This window comes from Uloborus diversus, chromosome 7, assembly GCF_026930045.1.
Source record: "Uloborus diversus isolate 005 chromosome 7, Udiv.v.3.1, whole genome shotgun sequence".
In the NCBI taxonomy this organism is placed as follows: Eukaryota; Metazoa; Arthropoda; class Arachnida; order Araneae; family Uloboridae; genus Uloborus; species Uloborus diversus.
This window is the reverse complement of record NC_072737.1, coordinates 101,439,814-101,463,157: the sequence shown is the minus strand read 5'-3', so window position 1 is coordinate 101,463,157 and position 23,344 is coordinate 101,439,814. Positions and strand designations below refer to the sequence as shown.

Genomic DNA, 23,344 nt, shown 5'->3' with positions numbered 1-23,344 from the left:
TTAAATGCAAAGAGAGATTCAAAGTATTATAATGAATACTCACACCAATTCTGAATGTTAGAATGTAAAAATCGGAAATAAATCAAAGTTTCATCAAGAGATGCAGGTCGCATATTTAAAATAAAACAAAGTGGAATAGAGACCTGAGGTATCGCAGAAAATTACCACTTCCGTTCAAAATGTTAAAAGTCCTTTTTCTAATGCCGCAAATGCTTGTATTGCAAGAAAAAAAAATATTGTGTGGAAAATTGAAAACTTTACTATGGAAAATCCAAGCAAATTATCGTGTTTGGCAAAGGAAAATTGGAAAAAAATATTATCACAATATGTTTATCAATTATTGAAATTTACAATGAAGATAGGAGGGACGTAGCCAAACTGAAAGGAAGACCCCATCCCATACCCTAACGTGATTAAAGATGGCCTACACCTAAGTATTTAGGACTGCAATTTCGAAAAGCTGTGAGAGTGCTCTCAACGTAACCTCCGAGAAACGCCCTCTCAATTAATCATTCATCATCATTCAAGGTCGAATTAATTTTGTCTTTTGGACTCAGGCACGTAGCTAGAACTTTGTTAAGGGGGGGGTCCAAGGTTGCACGAACTTCAAAAGAGGAGGCATGCTAAAGCAGAATTAGTAGCTGATAGTTACACAAGATAAGATAAATCCAATTAAAACTGATTATTAAAATATGATAATTAACTAAAATTAATTAAATAATTGAAATTAATAGAGCCATTAGTTAAAATTAGTTAACAAAAATTTTATATTAAGTGGTAAATTAATTATTGAAAGTTTGTAAATTAACATTAAACTGAAAGCTATCACACACAAAGTTTCCAAGCATGGGTGAACCTCTGTCCTCCTGAAAATGAGTGATATATTTTCTATTAATAAAAAGGGCACATTAAAAGAAAAACGGAAAACGAAAACTGTTCTAGAAATTACTTGGAAAATGCATGCGATAATTTAATAAAATATTAAAGCTTTGTAATATATTTCAACAAAATATGTGCATTTGTACTTATGCCATTTTATTTGAAAACTAGAAAGTAGCCCATCAAGGTATGACGGGTGAAAATTGCTTCAACTCTTCTACATTTGAACGAAGCAATTGCCTGTTTGGTAATATTTTGATAGTTGAAATTTTAACTCTAACACCAGTGGATTAACCCTAAACTCCGGTAGATAGCGTACATTGTTTTCGTTTCTTCATTCCTCTGAGATGACACAGTCTTATCGGTAGAACTGTTAAGTTACCGGATCGAGTTCAGCCTTGTCATAATAAAGCCTTTCCCTGAATGTTAATCATTACCAAAACATATTATCAAATTACATATCATGCCGTGGCGCGAATTCATTGTTGAAACACGCGGGTTACTCGATCATCGGCATTATTTATATGAGGATAAATAAATCTATATCTATGGAGTCGAATGTATAACTATATGAATGTTATATAACTTAACCCTGTCCGATTTGAACAACATTTCAGGCAAAATCCTACAACTCTCTCAACGAAAATATTAACAACGTTTCATTTAAAAAGCTTGAATTAGTTTTTATTGATTTACATTTATAATATCCTTTTGATAATGCGAAATAGAATGATATTTCCAATCTTATCCGTTTTATAATTATCATTCCTTTTCATCAATTAAAAGCTTGAACAAACTATTAACTCTTTGAGAGACGGAGGCTTCCTTTGATGCAACCATTTTTTTATATATATAAATTGTTTTCTTCAGCCAACTGACACAATGATTCCAGTTAGCTGAAATAAAAAAAGAGAAGCAAGAAATAAATGGGGTTCTCAAGTGAAGTCACTATTCCTCAAAGGGTAAAAGCTGTTCGAAAAACTTTTAAATATTGGAAAAGGCGTATTGCCGTTTTTTATCATTTTTTTTTTCTAATGGGGCTGTGTTAGAGGCTTTAGCCTTTTGCGGAACAAGTGAGAACCAACCATATGGCATCCAGTCATTCATATGCCACCATTAAGGCGCGGATGTGAATGTCAGAGAAAAATTTGATGCCCAGTTTCCACCAGATGGAGACACCTGAGCTCTTTTCGATGCGAAACTGCAAAAGGAATTTAATTTTGTCAAGAGTATTCACAGTCAAACGACCTAAGGAATCTTTTACATGCCGATTAATGGAATGTATACCTAATGAATTAAATTAAGCATCTGTGTAATTTTATTTTAACAACGTGTTGTTAATTTTAACAACAATACATATCATATTTTACAACGCAGGCAATGATTTTTTTTTCTTTAATACGATGTTAGCAAAACACTATTGCAAGAAATAGCAAATATCTTTAGCTTGAAGAAAATAAGAGTCGAAAAAATTTAAAAAAAAAGCGATATAGAAACGAAAAACTCAAAAAAATTTATCTCGTATTCACCTTTTTTGTTTCTTTGCTTGTAACGCAGTAAATAGCGGTAATTTTCACCTAGTAATTTATAGTTAAATGCATATGCCTGTTTTTTGTTACGTTTAATGCTACCTTCACAATTTACTAAAGATGGATGCATAGATGCTAATTAAATAACTTCTCAGTACAATTGGAATACAAATATGCTTTATGGGACAACATCGAATAAGAGATGAGAGAGAGAGATAATTTTTCTTCAATTAAAAAACTAACTGTTTTTCTTTTGGGATCATAGAATCACAATTCAGTAAGATTTAAGAGTATTAATTCGTAATAAATTACTTATTACATGCTTTATTATGGCCGAACTTGTAATTTCATAAACTGATCACAGAAAAATATTCAAGTAATTTTCAATTATTTTTCTATAAAATTTTTATTCCGCAAAAAATTCGTTACATCAACTTCAAGTTTTATTTATTCATTTATTTTATTTATTTTACCTTCAAACACGAATTCTTTTTGGGCATTTAATATGTTCAATGATCATGCTTAAATACTGGGGGAAAACATCAGAAAAAAAAATCTATGTAATTTGTTACTCAGAAAGGAGAGAAATGTTTAAAATAATCTAAAAGCTCAAATAAAATTGTTATCAAAATATAAAATGAATCTGAAATGAACCATGTCAAAAATATAAAGAGTTAAAATGAAAAAAAAAATCAATAATAATTTTTTCTCATCCTCAAGCACATGAAATGTGTAGAATTTCTTTTTTCGCTACTGGCTTAGAATCTAAAATTAGTTTTTAAATTTAAAAACACATTAACACGTAAAATTGCTTGTATTTTTAAGAAAACTTTAAAAGGGAGCACTGGCTCTTACCTAGTTTGGGTAAACTTAATTTTCTTTTGCATATATGTTTCTTCAAGATATGTTTCCTATAAGTATGATGTAGATAAAAACTGCGTGTTAAAACAGAAAAAAATCGGAATTCAATTACTGATTCACCAGGACCGCACCTCACTCTGGCTGTCTTTCGTGCAACATGCGTCTATGAAATCCGCGAAAATCCAAAAAGAAAGGAGACAGAAATAAAGAAAACCAGGCCAATGAGACTGGGATACAATGAGACTGGGGGGCAATAAATGCTTGTTTTTACTTTGCCGATGGCAATCTGATGGACCAAAGGAGAGGGGCTGAATTTCAAGGTCACACGACCCAGCTGGTTTGAAAGATGATACCGACATTTGCCGGTTTCCGACGTAGTGCGCGACAGTAAAAGGCAGACGAAAGTTGGGAACCTGCAGTTGGTGCACGAGGTTCTCGTGTTCTGAATTGACTCAAGGACTGAGAAATTTTCCGAATAATGGGAATATTTAAGGGGAAAATGCAGGGTTTTATAAAAAAATTCTCTTTCGGAAAAATTTTGTTGATGCGAGATGCAACAACTGAGAAAAAATGACAGGGGTCTTTCGGGAAAGGGGGGGTCCGGACCCCATGGACCCACCCCTTGGCTACGTCCTTGTTGGACTTGAATTTAAAAAAAACTCCCTGAGGTGTCCCAAAACTGTCGTTCTCCAAATATTACCGAAGATTCTCAAAAATTTCATTGTTAAGGCTTCAATTCAGAAAAATTTTCAGGGCAGATCTCCAAAACCTTCTACTCCTCTAACAGTATTTAATATCGTCTACGATTGCGTTAACTGAATTTAATTTTGAAAATTTGCCAGGGGAGGACTCCGAATCTCTCCACCCGTTAACATTATCGAAAATCTTCTAAAACTGCGGTTTCAACAGATCAAAATTTCCACGAGAGAATGCCCCCCCCCCCCCCCCCCCCCCCGCCGCCCTCTCTCTCGCCAACATCATCGAAAAATGTCTTAAATCTCGCTTTTAGTGCTTCAAGTACGAAACATTTCTGATCTCGACCCCCTTCAAGACTCCCCCTTCCCTCTTTCATCGAAGGTTGGCTTAAATTACGTTTTCGGAGCTTTAATTTCAACTGACGGTGCACTAAATTTTAATCAAAAAAAGTCTAAAATCGTGTTTTTAAGGCTTCAAAATTTCAAAAATTTTCGGAGGGGGACGCATTTTTCTTCCCTTTAATATCACCATAGATCATCTAAAATTGCATTTTTCAAACTACAATTTTCAGATTTTTCCCGGGGGAGAGCCCCTAGACCCCCCTTTACGTGTCACAATCACAAATAATTCACAATTGGGAATACGTGCTTGAAGTTTGCATTTTGAAAAATTATAGAACGATGACCCCGAGTCTCTTCCTCCCTTAACATCAGCATAAGTCGTCTAAAACTGTGTTTTTCAAATAACAATCTTGAAAATTACCGGGGGTGAGCCCCAGACCCCCTCTTCTGAACATAATTAAATATAATGTACGATTTTGTTGAAAACTTAAAATTGGAAAAACTATCGGGAGAGGCTATCCTGAACCTCCTCTCTTCCTTCCTCTCAAACTTAAAATATAGTCTAAAGCTGCGTTTTTAAGTCTTCAATTTCGAAATAATGCAAGAAGGTAGCCCTCCGACACCTCCTAATTCTGATTGAATATTATCCTTACGATTAAATTTATATTGCTAGTACTAAGGTCTAGTAATATGACTATCCCTGCTAAACCAGAAACCAAATCTTCTTTCCCCCTCTCTGCATATTGGAACATGCGTTAGGAACAATTAACGGGCCGCCAAAAGCGTACCCCCCTCCCATCTCCAGTTTTTTTGACCTAGCGAGGCCCTGGTACTCTTTCCAAAATTTAATGACCGTGTCTCTTTTACAATGAAGGGAACATCACAGACGGCATGGAGTAAGTGTCCGTTTCAAAGCTGGGTTAGACAATTTCATTTCTTTTCAATTTTTTTAATAAATTTTCTGGAAGTAGCACAATTCTGCATGATGAATGCGTGTGTAAAAATAATGAGAGGGAGAGAGGCCAAAAATGTTTTATTGTTTGTAATAATTCTGACCAGTATGCTCTAGTCTTCCATTGATTCATTTGCACTTCGACAATCGTTAAGAACTAGTTTTGAAGTTTGCGAATAACATATTTTTTATCCCTCCAATTGACAATTAATATATTTTCTTCATTAACAAGCTTAAGCTTGTGAAGCATTTTTCTCTCTCTCATTTCACTTTACTCCCATCTTCTCTACCATTTTTAAACTGATTGTTTCAATTTTTCATCAGATGATTTTTATTAAAACTTTCAGTGATGTTAATTTTCACTGATGGAGGTAGAACAGTTTGTTCTTAAGGTGTTTAAGTTATGTTTCGTAATCATATTTACTTTCTTCTATATCTGATACGTATAGAAGGATATTTCATTCATTAAAATTCTCGAGTTCTTATTTTCGATGTGTGCTGAATAGCTGAATCCATGTTTGAGGATTTTCGAAACATATCTGTCACGGTGTGTCTAATCCATCTTTTTTGGATATGTAACTTCAATTTTGGAAAACTTCCAGGAGAGCGTCCCCCACGGTAGCGCCAGAATAACACCCTCTTTATCATCAAGAGTTATCTAAAACTGCGTTTGTCGAACTGCAATTTTGAAAAATTAATAGGAGAGAGCCCTTGATTCCCCCCCTTTCCTTAACATGATTAAAGACAAGCTTAGAATTGTGTTTTTGGAGTATCAATTTCAAACAATTGCCGGGGTAGTGGCACCGAAATTCACCTTCCACTAACATTATCCAGATCTATCAAAACTGCGTTTTTAAAGCTGCAAGTTCGAAAATTCGAGTGGAGCGCCCCTCTCTCTCCCCCTACTCTCGTCAACATCATTAAAAATCGTGTTAAATTTGGTTTTCAGGGCTTCACTTTCTAGAAAATTCCGGGAGAGCTTCCGAAAACTCGTTTTCTTAACGTCACAAAGGTCGGCTACAACTGCGATTTTAGAGCTTCAATTTCAGAAAACTGCTTTTCCCCTAACCATAGATAGCGTTTTTAAGACTTTAAATTTGAAAATTTTCCTGGGGCAAGCTCTATTATCTCTTCTTTCCCTAACATTATCACAGATAGTCTAAAACTGCGTTTTTAGAACTACAATTTTGAAAATAAAGGAAAAGCACTCTTTCACACAACATTAAACTATCTACAATTGCGCTTTTAAAGTTTCAATATTGAAAAATTACCGGGAAGGGCAGACCAAACCTTTTATCCCCTAAACATCACCAGAGATTGTCTAAAACTGGTTTTAAAACTACAATTTCGAAAATTTTCCGGAGGAGAAACCCCCGGAACCCCTATCTAAGTGACAATAAAATAAGATTCATATTTTATAGATTCATATTCTATACATCCAGTAATAACTCCAACCCAAGCCAGAAAGTTGAATCCACTCTTCTTGTAATTGTTCAAAAAATTGTTTGAAAAAAAAAGGTGTAGTAAAATTCAGGGGTACCCAAAACTTGTTTACTCAAGGTGCACGTTGTAAAATTTGGGAATGCAAGGCAGATCAACAATCCAATAATACTCGTATTTCAGTTCAAATGCTATTTATTAGTGGTACCCCCCCCCCCCCATGAATTTGGCTGGAAATTACACACTCTAAAAACTGTTATATTTAACCCGATTCGAAAGCGAGAAAAAAAAAATTTGGAGGGGGGAATATGCGCCATTGAGCTTGAGGGGATGGGCACCCCTGTTGAGACTCAAGGCCTGAAAATACACTTTTGAGCTGTTTGGTGACGTTAAGAAATAGAAAGGTTCGGTTGCTTTTCCCAAAAAATGTGACATTTATTGAGTGTTTAACAACGCAATTTTAAGCTATTTTCGGTTGATCCAAATTCTAGATATCTTTGACAACGTTATACAGCGAAAAAGGGGGTTGGGGTTGAAAATGAAGCCCCTCAAAACTCTGTTTTAGTCTATGTTTAGCCAAGTTAAGGGAGAAAGGGATGGTAAGTGGCTCTCCTGCGGAAAATTTTCAAATCTAAGTCCTGAAAATGCATTTTAAGCTTTGTGACAGTAGGAAGGAGAGTAAATGTTGTAACTCTTTTGGATCCGACTTGAGCGAATTACTTTAATGTTGACAAACTCAGAAGTTGCCACCCAAGGTAGGAGTAAGTCCCCCCCCCCCCCCCCCCCACCTTCCCTTCTCTAGATCCGGTACTGCTATATTACCAAATTTGAATGATTCTCGTTTTCACTGATAGAGGGCGATAAGATAAAGTGGCCCTTTTTACATTCGATTAACCATACTGTGATTCATAAGAAAAAGCTTGTATCAAAAATCATTACTTTTGATGTAAATCTGAAAAACTTTGCCAAGACATTATTTTACTGCTTAAGAATCTTTCTTTAAAATGAATGACTAAATGTGAAACTCATTGTTTAAAGGAATTTGTTGATATAAAACAGTAACGCAAGCAAGTATTTTTTGAGTTGGGAATAAGTGTTTGTATAAAATGAACATAAAATTCATTCTGTTTTAATGAAAATTTCGTAATGAGTTACCAATGAAAGCAATTGTTGAAATGCTACCCTGAAATTGAGCAAGAAATCGCCCACCATTTAAGACCTCCCTTCTTTTACTCTTGTTGTCACTTGACTTTCAAAAAACTTTTTTTTTTTTCTAAAAATAAGGTGAATTCCGGGGAACTTACTTAAAGTCAAGGTGTAGCTTCCTCATATAACGAGAAGGTTATGAAACTTATTGTTTCCATATTAAACTTATTGTTGCAATAGTTAACCTTAACAGAAAAAAAACATGGTCTCGTGACTTTACACTGTCACCTTCCTCAGTCTGTAGCTTCAAAGTTCGGAAAAGAAAAAAAAAACAATAGTACTGAGATGTCCACACGAAAAATATATGTTTTGTATTGGGGTAATTTTATTCTCATAGTAGTACTAAAACCTTACAATTCGAAGACTTTTTTTTTCTTTTTTGCCTCTAGTAATAGATCAAAAGCATGATTTCCTTATTGGGAAAATGCGTTAAATTTTTTCGCATCAAAAGTGTGAAATTGCCGCCCCCTAAAATTGCCGCCCGGGGCAGACCGCCCCCTCCCCCCTGTCCTAGCTCGCCACTGGCTCTACAGTAAAGTACTGGGTTAGCATCACAAAGGTCCATGGATCAAATATTGCCATGAACATGCTTCGTTCACCCTGCTTTCACATTTGTACTCCACGTGTTGATGACCCAGCTACTCAACAAATGGCGCAGTTACTGGAGTCTTGTTGCTTACGTCTGAACGCCTATCTTCATGGCGCCCCAGCTGATTCATATATAGCTCTTTCGCTTCCCCGCTAAATCACTTAGGGGAAGTTATGTGGTGCACATTCAGAGATAACTCAGCTTATCTTTGCCCCCGAGCCTTGAGGTCCTTTTGGATCCAGAAAAGTACTGGGTTTGTATCACAAAAGTCTGTTGATCAAACCCCGCCATGGGCACATCACTCACACTCTTCACGTCCCACAGAAGCAATTGAAGACCAGCTTTTAAAATGTTAGGAGAAGGGATGGAGATCAGAACTACAAAACAAAATAATTTTGAAGTTAAAAGTCTAAAATCGCAATTTTTTTAGATGAACTTTGGCAATCGGAGGTTTGGGGACCTTTTCCCGGAAATTGTTTAAAAATAGGGTCTTAAAAACGCTATTGTTGGCTATCTTTGGCAGCGTTAAAAGCAGCGATGCAGTTGAAGAACTCTCCCTCCACTTTTCAATATTGAATTTTCCAAAGGTAAAATTTTAGACAATCCTAAATGGTGGTATGGGGTAGGGGTTCTCCCGCGGAAAATTTCCAGAGTTGAAGTTCTAAAAATGCTTTTTTAGTCCTTCTTAAATGGCAAAAGGTAAAAGCATAAGGTTCAAAACTCTCCCCATGGAAATGCGTTGATATTGAAGTTCCAGAAACTCGATTTTTGATGTTTTTTAATGATATTAGGAGGAGATATTACGTAGTCTATTTTAGCAAAAGTAACAAGGAATGGATCTACCTTCTGTGTTAAATGCATGCAAAACTTAATTTGGTTTTTGAGAGCCAAGTAAAATATGGACATTCAACAAAATTAGAGTTTTTTGTTACAGACATAAAATGCATTTGTCAAGGAATGGATCTACCTTCTGTGTTAAATGCATGCAAAACTTAATTTGGTTTTTGAGAGCCAAGTAAAATATGGACATTCAACAAAATTAGAGTTTTTTGTTACAGACATAAAATGCATTTGTGAGTTACAAATCGCATCCTAGAATATAACGATAGAAACAAAACAAATACTTATAAACTTACGTTGACGTTATTCATGTCACTACTAAGTGAACCTTTAGACTCCAGCTGCACAGAATTCCAATTCCTTTCATTGTAAAACTTTCTTTTTGGTCCCTGGGGCCAGGAAATCATCTTCAAGAACTTTCAGTAATTTTCCAGCATTGCAACATAGTTCAAATTGGAGACTCCTTTCATGTTCCACGCGGAACACAACCACGAACTGCCATCTCGAACAGGCAAGCAAGTAAAAAAAAGATCTCCTTTTGGTACTCAATTCAGTTTATATGAGGTCCTGAGTTACGTCACACAAAACATTTGCATACACTTAATATAAAGAAGTATTGCATTAGTGAATGAAATACAGGCATGCGGCTAGAAAAACTTATAGTTAAATTCTGTTTTTCGAACTACCCAGTCGCAACCAGACCACCGGGGATAAATTCAGAATTGAAATAAACTGAATTTTTTTCCTGTGCGCTGGAGAGACAAGAACAAGAAATTCTATAACAGTCTTCCTTCGGAAACTTTTGGGAACTGGAGTCACAATTGTATAATTTGATAAAAACACGATTGTATAATTTGACTTTGCTAACCTTAGAGGAAGGGATGGGTTGTAAGAAACCTCCCAAGTAATTTTTTTAACTTAAAGCTCCAGCAGCATAAAATTTAGGTGATCTAACGATGACAAGAGGGAGTGGACTCGTTTATGAAAAAATTTTGGAATTTGAGTCTTAAAAACTCAACTAGATGTGGTTTTTGTGATTTTGGTGGGGGGGGGGGGGGGAGGAGAGAAATTTGGTGGTCTCCCTTGTTTTTTGAATTTTCAAACTTGGGGGTGGGGGGGGGGATCGTCCCCCCTGTGGATACGCCACTGTCCTTGAGAGGGATATATATTTAATCAATTTCTTTAATCTGTGATTTAAAAAAGAATTTTCGTCAAAACATTATGTAAAACCTATTTTAAAAAACCATTAAAAAAAGCTTCTTTTTTTTCACCTAAATATTGCATATGTATTTAATAACATTCATTTGTGTTATAAATGGAACTAAAATTAGTTATCTTAGTAGTGCTGTGAATTTCCTTTCATCACTCTACCAATTGTTACATAAGAAAGTTTTTATGTAATAGAGTTATTGGCAATTTTTTAAGTAAAATATTTTTTTAATGAACCTTTAAGAAAAATATTATCAAATACTCATTAATTAAACTTCAGTAATATTTATATTTATGCATTACAAACATTGCAGCAAATACAAATTGATTAGATTACACCCTTTTAGCTTCAGCATACTTTTGGGCAGTTTTGGATGGTTTAAACCACCTGTCCTGTCCTAAACCAGTTTTTTAGACAGTTCAAAACCCAACCCTGAAGGAAATCTTTATACCATATAGAAAATGCTCTTATTAAATCTGAAGAAGTACCCTGTTTTTTATTTTATTCAGTAGTTACTTTATCAGTTAACTTGACTCCGCACTTATTTTTCATTAACTGACTAGTAGTCTTCTATTCTCAATTTTCAAAAAACTATGTGAAGTTCTTTCTTTTTTTGCACTTGGTATCTTAAATTCTTTTGATTATTTGACATCATATTTATTCATTCAGCAATAATAAAAATGCAGTATAAATTAGCTTATTGTTCTGCAAATAAACCCTTGAAGCCTAAACTTTTTTCCATAAAAATTAAGGAACTTACCATGTATAATATTGATATTTATATGTACACTTAAATTTATTATAATAAATAATGAATCATAAAGTATCATATTTATCTTTTTCGTTAAAAAACTGAATTTGTTGTAAGTGCAAAAATGTATATTTGTTTGCATTTTTGGTTAACTTTGTGTTCATTGCCAAATATTGTTTATATTCATAAATGAACAATGAAAATGTGTACAAGTTTTTGAAAGAACAATATAGATTTGTTTTTTACAGATGACATCTTTTTTCGTTATAAAACACTTCGAATTCTACTTCAAAGAGAATTTGTTTTTGAAAGATTAACTTCTGAACAAGTGAGTGCTATATCTTCTTTCCTTATATCTATTAAGTTAACATAAAATACATGTTTTATCTATCGTCTAGCTTTCTGGTGTTAAAGAAACTTCTAGCTTATGTCTAATTTATCTTACACAACAGCAAAAAAAATTATTATTATTATTTATTTATTTTAAGAGGAGCACATGGGAAGTTATTTTAAAGAAAACAGTAGAACAAACAAGTTAAGCAAAAGAAAATTAATAATTTTGAAATAAGTTAAATGTACTGTTTCTTACTATAGTATAAAGATCTGATCTTGGTGTCGCAACAAACGATGAAATTGTTCAAATGTTTACAGATCAAACCTTTCAGAGTGGCATAGCTGCCAACTCTCCTGATTGGTTTAGGTTTACTCAATAATTTTGGTGCCTTCTCTTTAACTCCCTAATGAAGTAAAAAATCTTCCTAATTTTCATCAACACAACGAAATTCCATAAACATTGGATTTTTAAGTGAGTACAAAGTTAGAATTTCAAAAAAATCCCAATGGTAAAGGGATCGAGCAAACTTGAAACCTTTTCATACAAGAATATGAAAATTGTAAACATCTAATCATTTTTCAGGAATGTTTATTATCACTAATAACAGGAAACAAACTTATACAATCAAGGGGAGGACTTTGGCCCAGTCGGCAAAAGAGTATTTTGGCCCACATTAAGGCTAAAATACTCTTTTGCTATAATGTTCTTAATTCTTTACTAAGAGTATTTTTAGCCCATATTTTAATTTATTTTTATAAATTAAAAAAGTTAAATTAACCAGTATCGGATCTCAATTCTTCCAAGTCAAGCAAAAACATTAAACTGCCTCTAGTTTCCTATTTTCCTTTAAGTTTCTAAACCAAGTTTTAAAGTTCTAAAAAAAAGAAAATTGTGAAATGTAAAATAAAGCTAACACTGACACATTTTTTATGTGCCTTCAAAGAAAGATACTAATGGAGTCTGAAAAGGCATATACAGTCGAGCCTCCATATATCAAATTGACACATATCAAAATTTTCTATATATCAAAATCCCAGCAAATTTTAATGTTCATTACATAGAAAAATTGTTTCTATATATCAAAAAAATCTCTATATATCGAAGAAAATTTCAGGACATTCGTAGATTTTTTTTCCACTTAGACTGTTTATCTTATAAAAAAATGATGGTTAGCTGAGAAAATTATGTTTACTAATGGTTGCTAAGAAACTCATAAAAAAATTTGGGTTTGAGGGGTGTGTAGATATAGGTCGTTGTTCCGTTCTGGAGTTCTTAAATTCCCATAAGTTCATTTCAAATCTTAGTTGTAGCCAGTAACACTGTAAAATCAGTTTCAAGTTATCCTTTTTGTCTGTTGATTATCATTCCTAGTTTGTTTAGCTTCAGTAAAAATCATTCAAGTTAAGTAGATTGATTTTTTACTTTTCTCTCGATTACATTGTCAAAAATCTCCTCATATTGCGAATCAAGTTGAACTGCCGAAGAATCAAGATTTATGAAGGCACAAAAATGTAATTTCTGTTAATTTTTCAGTTATTTACTTTCGTATATGCTCGTATAAATTAGAAATTGGGTTTCATGCACGAAAATTAGCTTTAATTTTAATGTTTTAGGAGATTTTTATGATAAAATGAAATTGTTTCTATACATCGAAATTTCTATATATCGACTCTTTTTTCTGGCAATTTGCTACTTCGATGTATGGAGGTCCGACTGTATTTCAGCTTCTATACTGACAACATAGGAAGAACATGAGAAAAAGGAGGAATCAGGTAAATTCCCCCAGAAATTTTTCATAATTGGTTGATCTTATATAGGCATAAGGAGAAAAGAATCTGGAGAAGGGGTTCTAATTCCCTTCCAAGCGATATTTTCAAAGTTGATGTCAAAAACTGCAATTTTACAATTTTCGGTGGCGTTGAAGCGTTGAGGAGAGGGAAAAGAAGGGGTTCTCCCACGATTTTGTTTTTTAGCATTTTTTTTTCTTCAAAATTAAAGTCAATTTTAGTCTATCTTTGTTTTTAATAGAATGTCGCGGGCTCTTCCTGGAAATTCTCCGCAATGGGAAGGTTTAGAAATGCAATTTTAAGTTACCCTTGGTAAAATTAATGGAACGGGGGGAAGCATCGGGAACTCTCTACGAAAACGTTTCTACTTTAAACTATTAAAAAATGCAAAACTATCATTGGTCACGTTTGAGAGAGGAGAAGACTCAGTGATCTCATTTGCATTTAAAAACTGAAGTACTCTCTACCCAATTTTAAACTACATTTAATTACTATAGGGCACTGGTTCTCAAGCTTTTAGACATTGCAACCCCCTTTTAGAGACTAGTATTTTGGCAACCCCCCCCCCCCCCCCCCCAGTTTCCTTACTATGTCTAAACCCTAAAACAATTACTAAAAACCTACACAAATGGTTAAGATTTATCCTCAGAAACACAAGTAACTAACAAGGCTAAAAGTCATTTTGTCTAGATATCTTAATTAAATTTTTATCATTATCAAAAATAAAATTACTTGTATTATGTATTGGATTGCAATTTATTACTACATGTATTAAAATTGCATTGGGTATTTGCATACAGATTTTCTCCCCCTCTTTTATGTTATTTTCATTTTTTCAATTTTACAGGATTTCATGCATGCTCTTCAATCTTTGAAAGAAGAGAACATTATTTGTGTGGAAGGAAATAAAATATATCTAGTGAATTCATGTTTGGAAAAATCTGAATTCTTGAGTTCTATATTGCTGCCTTTCTTGGAGAGTTATTGTGTAAGTTTATTTTTTTTAATTTGAGCAGTCTTATTTCATCCATTAAATATCAATGAATGACCTTTAAACGACATATGAGGCAGTGAGAAGCAAAGGGATGTAATTGATAAAAACTGAATCTGGGCCTCAAATTGGAGAAAACACTTTTATTATTTTTAGTATTTCATGGTTGGGGTAATTGTTTTGGAGATTTTACCAAAAACAACGCCGAGACTGACTTTTCATAGCAGACGAAACCAAGCTTTAGTACATACGTTAAATGTAGTCGCAAGAGAATTAAACTACGCCGTAGTCTTCTTTCTGTGCCACGCGGCGAATGGTTCCCAGAGCAGACGTAAGTTAGAAGCCAAAACGTTAAGTTCCGCCAGATAGACATCTTTCAAAAGTTTCTAAGCATTGCTTAAAACACAATCTCGACTTTAATTTGAAGGAAAACATTTTTATCTTTCCGTCTTTCACCGTTTGAGTAATTATTTAAGAGAGGATTCACCAAAATCGGTTAAGATAATTGCATTTCTTATTGACAAATCGCATACGATTACATTAGCCATAGTCTCCTTTTTGCAACGTTTCTAAGCGTAATATTTCATTGCTTGAATTGAAGATTATGTAATATATTTTTACCTCCGTAAGAATCCTGATATTTTAAGCCATTCGTTTCTGATTTCAAGCTAAAATTCGTTTGTAAGGGTGCTCTGCACATGTGTACTGCGCAAGATGGTGTCTGAAGAATTGATGGACATTTTCAACGATTTTTTAAAAATTCATTCAAAATTTTCTAGTTGGAAATTCAGAGTTTAGGATTCGTCGTGCAGACCCCAGGGTTACGTTTGATTTTCGTACATCACTTCAGAAATGTCTTTCATCTGTATAGCGAAGATGACGTCATAGCAGAAACTCAAATTAAGGTTTGCCTTGAAAAGTGGCTTCAATTAGAATCCCTTATATCTCCTGTTCTAATTAATTGAGAGAAATGGAACAAACACCATCTTTTTCGGAAAAGAAAACTCTTTCCCAACAACATGTAATGTTATAGGGGTGGGGGGATTTTTTGCCTCCTAATTACACGAATAACCTGAAAAAAGGACAAGAAGTTTGAGCTTAATTAGTTAATTATGAAAAAAACTAATTTGAAATTTAGAATTCGGGCTTTGAGGTGCAGATACCCTGGGTACGTTTGAATTTTGTGCGAAGTTTCAGGGTTGTAGGTGCTTTGGGGTTCTTCTGGCCATCAGGTATAAACAAACAAAGAAACAAACACTGTCACCTTTATATATTTAGATGCCCATTGATGCAACAAGTTAATCATATTAATACTGAAAAATAGCTTTGTACTTTGCTCAATACGTTTTGCGTTACATACTAATAGGAATATAAATAGAAGAATTGTAAACCAAAAGCAGAGAAAGATTGCACGATTACACCAAAACGCTAATATGCATGACATGTGGCATCAAAGGAACTCTAAAATAAGTTAAAAGTACTTGCAAAAGAAAAAATTTAAGAAAAATCCAAAAATTTTTTTTTTAATAAACAAGTGGAAAAGTTTCATTTCTTACACATTGCTACTTTAAACAATTTTGATTATTTTGAAAATATTGTTACTTATACTTGATTTTGAATAAAGCAAGTAACCTGGAATTTTCGAAAATATAACCTGGAAAAGTCAGGGAATTTTTTTTAACCACAAGTGTATGAACCCTGTAGTAGCCCTGGTAGGTGCTGTTATACAGCATGATTTGAGGAAGAATTCAATGAAAATCTACCTAGAACCTTATCTTTAAATGCATTTAGTCAAAACTTGATAATGTCCTCTTACATTCTTTTGCTTCTTCGGTATTTTTAGTTGCATCAGAAGAGGAATATCAATATTGAAAAATTCCCCTCATGTGCTATTTTACTAAGGACAGATAAAGCATATATAGTCTCCTCGAAATAACAGTAAGACATCTATTCCCAATAATAACAGTAAGATATCCTACTGTTGCTTTGAGGTGATGATATATTAAAGAAAATATATATTGATAAATCATTATTCTTCTCTTAAACTTCTTGAAGCCAAACTTAATTATTCTTAAAACTATGGCTCTGTTTATAATATTTTTTCTTAAGCTCTTACTAGTAGCATTTCCAATTGTAGATTCTCTGAAAAGAATTTGCCATTTTGCTATTCTTTCCTTTTATCAGCTATCAAGTTGCCAAAATTCTAAAATGGCTTCAATTCCATGCTGCGTTTTCTACTGTTGATAAACATTTGTTCTTTTCTCTTAAAGATCCCCTTCATCACCTAAACTGTTTCGGTATTGATTAAAGTTACTTGTATGTGTACTTGTGCAGTATCTCAAATATTAGTCAAACTGATAATGCTCTTTGAAGTTTGATTAAAAGTGCTTAAGAGTTATTAGCCAAATTAACAATTACACAAGTCTAGCAATGCTCAACTTTGAGATTTGGGGAACTGTTTTTTTTTTTAACAATTCAAGTGAAAATCTTCTAAAATGTTCTTTGCATTTAGACCTTGATTTCTTGGAATAGAATGTTCCATATTTTTCCAAAACTTAGCTGCTGTTTCTGTGTTTTGTTGGTTTATTCATTTGTACTTTAAAAAAAAAATCTTTTCATCCTGTAGAAGCACATATTTTTGCGAGCTGAAAAATTTTGCGAATTTTATGTAGACGAAACCTAGAGTTGAAAAATCTCAAAAGTACTAAAGAGAACTTCTTTTCATTTTAAGAAGCATTCCATTGCATTATAGTTTCACATTTAAGAAATAGTTGTACTTTCAATGCATTTTTGTACTTATTCAGGATGGTAACAAAACTGGGAGATCATTGAAAAGTTGGGGAATTTTATTGATCGGGGGAAATTGGAATTATGTAAAAATAACAAAAATTCAGGAAAAATTGTTAAATCAAAAAAAAAAATCCTTTTTACTTTGCAAAATAAAAGAATTCTCGCTGAAAAAGCAGTGTTTTGACTACAAAGGAATAAAAAGCATTCACGGGTTTGTGGGCATGAGATTCTTTCACAGACCTGAGATTTTTAATTTTATTTTCTTTTTTTGCGTGCATCATTTTTCACTTCTTTCCTAATGTTAAAGGAGGTCTTTCCTGCGAAATATTTGGACATCAAAATAAAAAATTTAAATCCAGTGGTCACTTTAAAGTGGATTGCTTTTGTCTTTTTTTCGTATATATCTTGTTTAATAGAGATTGATTTAACTTGTCTTCTTTCTCACTATGTTAGACTATCAGATCATGCTATTTGACTTATTTTCTTACCCTGTTCTATTTGCAACACTTTGTCTTGAAATGTGCAATATTTGTAGATCCTGTGCTGGATGTGAAAATTCCTAGTGTAAACAAATGTTCTTAAGTATCTTCTTTTGATCAAAATTTTAAAAAATGTGTGTGTGTGTGTATTTTGAAGCAAAATACAAAAGTAATGGTACAGTTATTATTCTTACAGAGAAGAAACCAATGTAATTTAAATGCATTCCAACTAAAAGTAAAATTAATTTAGATCTAGTTATTATTGTACAACTTCGTTTCAAAAACATTTGTATGCGGTTATTGGATTAAAAAGTTATTTAGAAGCAGAAAATCTGCTTCACACTTTGCTAAATTTAATAATTACATCCTGATACCAAAATTAAAAAAAATAATAATAAATCTTTTTCTCTGCCAAACTAGGGTAATATCTAAAAGTAACAAATACCCTGGATTTACTGCATTAATGAAGGACATTTATTTGTTTCAAAAGTTTGATTACAATTTTTTATGCCATTGTAATTTTTTCTCTCCCATAACCATAGGTTGTATGCCATTATTTAATCCAGAAAGATTACTCTCTTGGTGATTGCAAGAAAGTTTCATTGGAGTGTCAGTTAGAGATAGAAAATACAATTTTAAGCGGGATTTTGTCAGACTACAGATGCTTGTCTCTAGATATTGTAAATAACTGCATCACATTTCTAGTCAATGAAGGTGCTCTGACAAAAGTTTCCAAGTATGTTGTTGCTATTTTCTTAACATTTTTGCTATTATTTATTATTAAACTTCCTTTGCAAGTGTTAATGGCTTTCTTTATTATCATTATTTATTACAGTAATGGACAATACTGTTTGCTTCCTAACAAGTCAAAACTGTCAAATGTAGTACTTGATTTAGGTAAGTTGTGAATAAATTATTGTTAACAGGGTTCTCACAAGTCTTTTAAAGTGCTTTATTTCAGTTACCTATTGCAAAGAGCACATTAGAGTCCTTAATTTTGAATCAAATTTATTAATTACTTTTACATGGTGCTTTATTTTTTTCCCTGCAAGTCCTGAACAACAAAATTAGTTTTTCCCTTCTTTTTTCACAAGCATCTCTCATCTCTCTTTCTCTATTATTAATTTCAAATCCCCTTGTTTAATTCTTTTACTGAAATTTGAACTTTCAATCAATTATTAGTGAAAACTGCCCATACTTGTTCATGTTTTGAATTGATATCATTTTCTTCGCAAAGTTAATGTTTATTATATACTAGCTGCATCACCCGGCTTTACAGTCTACCTGGAAAATAAAAGTTATGTCAAGTGACGCATGTTCAACAATCAGGCTTGAACAAAAAATAAATCAGTAAAATTTTGAGGCAGATTGCGGAATAATAACCAAAAAGTAAACATTTTAAGTCCTCCGATTGCAGGAAAAGCCTATAAAACAAAAGCCACAAATTTATTTGTTCATATTCAAGAAAAGTAAAATGAAGGCACTCTTGGCTTCCTTAAGAGGTTTTCCATCTCCAGCTCAGTCACTTTCCTATGCCGGGCTGATGAGTGCTAATAAGCACAAAACTGCAGTCCTAGGCTGGAAATGACTGAGCTGGCGGTGTTTTTCATGTATTTCATGAACTTCCATAATGCTTTTGAATTTGTTTATAGCTAAGTGTGATTGAAATTAACCAAAGTGGCTAATATCAGCCAAACCTGGCAACCCTAAGCAAGTTTGAAGTTTTAAAGCTAGAACAGGCACGTTTTCATTGTTATAGTTGCAAATTGTCTGCCTCATGTGTCAATTTAGTTTTTTTTTTCTTTTTTCAAGGCTTAACTTGTGCAGACTTTACATTAAAAAATAGGGTGGGGGGTTGTAAAAAATCGCTTTTTTACAGAAAAAACACAGCTGTAGATGAACTTCGAATGCAAAACTATAATTAAATCCAAAATTTCATTCAAATCGTTTATATTATATATCGAAATATATATAAATAAATAATTAAATATGCATACAAGAATTGCTCGTTTAAAGATATAAGATTATGTTCAATAACATTTATTAGTGAAGTATGTTACTAATTATAAGTAAAAAATTGCCTCACTTAACAGTATATGATTTGTGTTTCAACTTGTTTTATTAAAATTGATTACTTTTATATATTTATTTATCTATTTATTTCAGAACTATTTTTACCCACCTTAGCAAAGCTGAACAATCCAAGTTTGAAGTTTTCTATGCCAACAGCAAAACTTTGAAGACATTTGTGATTTTCAAAAAAAATTGTTTTAGTGTGTATGTGTTTCTTTTTTTCTTTCTTTCTTTTTTTTTTTTAATTTAATGAATGCAGTTTTTTAGAACTTTTATGGTTGTAATTGCAGACTGGTTGTATTTTCTATTTGCATTTAGTCAAAGTTAATTGATGAAAAATACAGAATCAAAATTTTCATCTATTATAAAACACTAGAGGAATGTTGCTCAGTTTTCTGCACAAACATAGAAGATTGATACACTAAAAAGTGTGAAGTCAAAATTGATGCGTGGGGGGGGGGGGACTTTACTTAAAGGGGCTGAAGGTAAAGCTTTTCTCTTTAATCGGACTATATTATTGGATTTTATCTTCAGTGTATTAGTTAAATGTGCTTCTCTAAAAAAATTGAAATCATTCTCTGCTTTTCGGCAGATTAAAATATCATGCAAAAGCAGAGGGAATTATAAATATTGCATGATTATTTATTTTTATATTGTTCTGATTAATGATTTTATCTGTTAAAAATATACAAGTTATTTTTGTTTCTTTTTTATGTGCAATACATTTCAATCTGGGTATTTCTTTATTACATTTTTGCATTTATATTGTGTTTAATTTGTTCTCAACTCTGAAAAATGACGTGCTAGAATTTTTTACTGTATAAGATCAAAACATCTGTATGCTTTGCTTAATTTTTAGTTAATGATTAAATAGATATAATATATTTTCTAAAACAAACTAATTCCAACTAAGGTTTTTTTGTGTTTGTGTGTTCTGTGTTTCATTGCTCACATTTATACTCTTAAAAGTAATAATGCCTCCCCTTACCTAAATAAATTTGTAAAATTGTAGCAATTTTGGAATAATGAATTTTTTATGCCTGCATTTTTCTTTATCTTTGTGTTGGCAATATAGTCTATCATTTTGTATAACTAAGCTTGCAATTACAACATTATATTAGCACTGAGTGCTGCTTTAGAGAAATGGTCATACAATGTTATTTACGGCTTTTCAAACTTTGTAGCCAAACTTTATTGTCTGGTTAATGCAGTCAAATTTTGTGACAATCTATTTGTATATACAAGTCTTCTATACTTATAATTATTCATTTGATCATGTACTTTATTTTAAACTACCCTGTTAATAATGCTTTTATGGGATAAAAGCTTTGGTTGTGTTAAGAAAACCTGCTCCACCTTTCTATTTATCTGCATTTATTTTTGTGGAAGAAATTTCTTTTAGTTTAACATTAATACAATTTTATTTTTTGTAAGGTTCATGATTTTCAGCCTGCTAAAGATGTAATAAATCTATAGCTTTTTCTACGTGAGAAGTATTGGTTGAAAACTGATACTTCAACATACACATTTGATAACAATTAGTGTTTAACAGATTTACAAATCATTGTGATGTCATATTAGCATTTTAAAGTCCCAAATGTTTTAAAACATTAATTCAGATTGAAGTCTTCCTTAAGCTTGAAAAGTGTTCAAAAATACTTTCAAGGATTAAGATGTAGAAAGAAACAAAATTATAAAAAAATGACTTTTTATCAAATTATAATTTATTTTTCGTTATGAGATTATTATTTTTTTTTTTTAATGTGTGGAAATTTATTTAAAAAGCTTGTCTGAACTTTTTCCGCATTTCAGATCTTTACTGATTAGGTATTATTTGAAAACTTTTATTTTGTTCTGCTTCACTTGGTCTCAATATTGTTTAAAGAGGCTGAAATCTATCAAAATACCATCACCTTTGATCTATATGATAAACATGATTTTTAAGTTCTTTATTATTAATCAATGAAACCTTTTGTGACTTCTCGTTTTTCATTATTATAGAGGGAATACGTTCAAAAATCTTTTTTTTTTTTGCAATATTTGTTAAAAGTAACCATTGCATTTTCTTTTGATTGTACTTATTTTTGTATCAGATGCAATTCGAAGTATTTGTGATTTATTTTAATAATTATTATTTACTTTGGTTAATTTTAGTCAAATTTTATATTTGTAAATAGTGTTTATGTATGTTAAGTGATTTATTAAGCTTGGTAGTTCATTGTAAATAAATGCAAAAAGAGCTCGGAAAAGCGATAGGGATGTTTGAATTTCAGCAACTGAGAAAACTTGAAAAGTCTAAGTGTTTTGTAGTTTGGTAAAAATCTTTTTATTATTATTATTAATAATAATGAAAGAAAATTAACATCACATTCTAAAAGTAAAAATTTTAGCCAACAGTTATGTGCCTATTAATCCATTTTTTTTTCAAAATACGGTACTTTTTTCCATGAAAATTTCAGATTCATTTTGAATTATCCCTGTAACTTATTTTATTTGTTTGCATTTTCTTTAAAAAATATGTGTTGTTCACACCAAGATAATTTTAAGTTTTGAATCTAATGGGGGCATGTCAACTAGAGTTCAAAACTATTAGTTACAGTCTGACCACCGGTAATATGTAAAGGCAAACATCTAGGTTGTAGATGGAAATGGACGCATCTATTAAATTACAGGGTTAGTAGTTTGCATTGTCTTTATTTGGCCAATTGCCCAGTCCATACATTTCATGATCAGACTGTAGGTGCAATAAATTCTTTTAGCACAGTTTTTTGTTCTTCGTAAAAATAATTTTAATTGAAAAATAATTTTTCAATGATTAATTACTAAAAATTGGCCATTGTTAAATAATCAGCCAAGTGACTGATTATTGCTGATTAACAGTGCATCTCGAATTTTAAGTTGAGAAATAGGTCTCCTTTTTTAGAATTTAAGTCCCTTTTCTTCCTAGGAACAAACTAAAAATCTGTTGAGAGCCCTGAGAACTTAATCAAGAGAGAGAAAAAAGGAAAATGTTTCCTGGTTGATTTTAAACTTCATTCACTGAGACTATCCCAAAATGCAATTAGCATTTGGTGCTGTCTCCTCAGTCCTATGGTTTTTCCATAGGCTCACACACTGCAGATTTTACCAAATTTTTCAACAAACTACAAAACTGCAGATTAGTTTAAAATTTCTATAGAAACAAGTCTTCCCTTGTGTATAGTCATTATTCCTCATAACAATTCACCTTCTTATCAAAATCGACTCCTGGTAGTCAAAGAAGTCCTTACCCATTCTTTATACATGTAATGATGGAATCTCTGGATTTTCAGAAAGTTTTCTCTACTGACTGAATGAGCATGTGCTGCATTGATGGTAATTGGTGTCTGTCAGTGATGGCTTTTTGTCTCCCTTATTAGTTAAGAAATATTGATGAATGGTTCAAGGATCATTTGATGCTTCTTTATTTTCTTTCAACGTTTTAACTAGGGCTTGCACAATGCGCATTTGGTTAACCTATTATCTTTGACTGAATTCATGATGCTTAAAAAAAAACTGCTTCAACATTTCTGTTTGAAATAAAAACATAAAGCATTTATAACTGGACTTTTATTTAG

At 32.3% G+C, this 23,344-nt stretch overlaps 1 protein-coding gene across 1 annotated transcript in view; it reads left to right on the top strand.

The window, feature by feature from the left end:
- Positions 1 to 20,045, top strand: part of LOC129226464 (dihydroxyacetone phosphate acyltransferase-like) — a 52,408-nt gene extending 32,363 nt beyond the window's left edge. The window contains exons 11-15 of the mRNA XM_054861072.1: positions 11,528 to 11,622; positions 14,263 to 14,403; positions 18,218 to 18,411; positions 18,511 to 18,572; positions 19,842 to 20,045. Of these exons, the coding sequence (XP_054717047.1) occupies positions 11,528 to 11,622; positions 14,263 to 14,403; positions 18,218 to 18,411; positions 18,511 to 18,572; positions 19,842 to 19,915 (566 nt within the window). The 3' untranslated portion in view covers positions 19,916 to 20,045. The remainder of the gene's footprint in view (positions 1 to 11,527; positions 11,623 to 14,262; positions 14,404 to 18,217; positions 18,412 to 18,510; positions 18,573 to 19,841) is intronic.
- Positions 20,046 to 23,344: the final 3,299 nt, after the last annotated feature.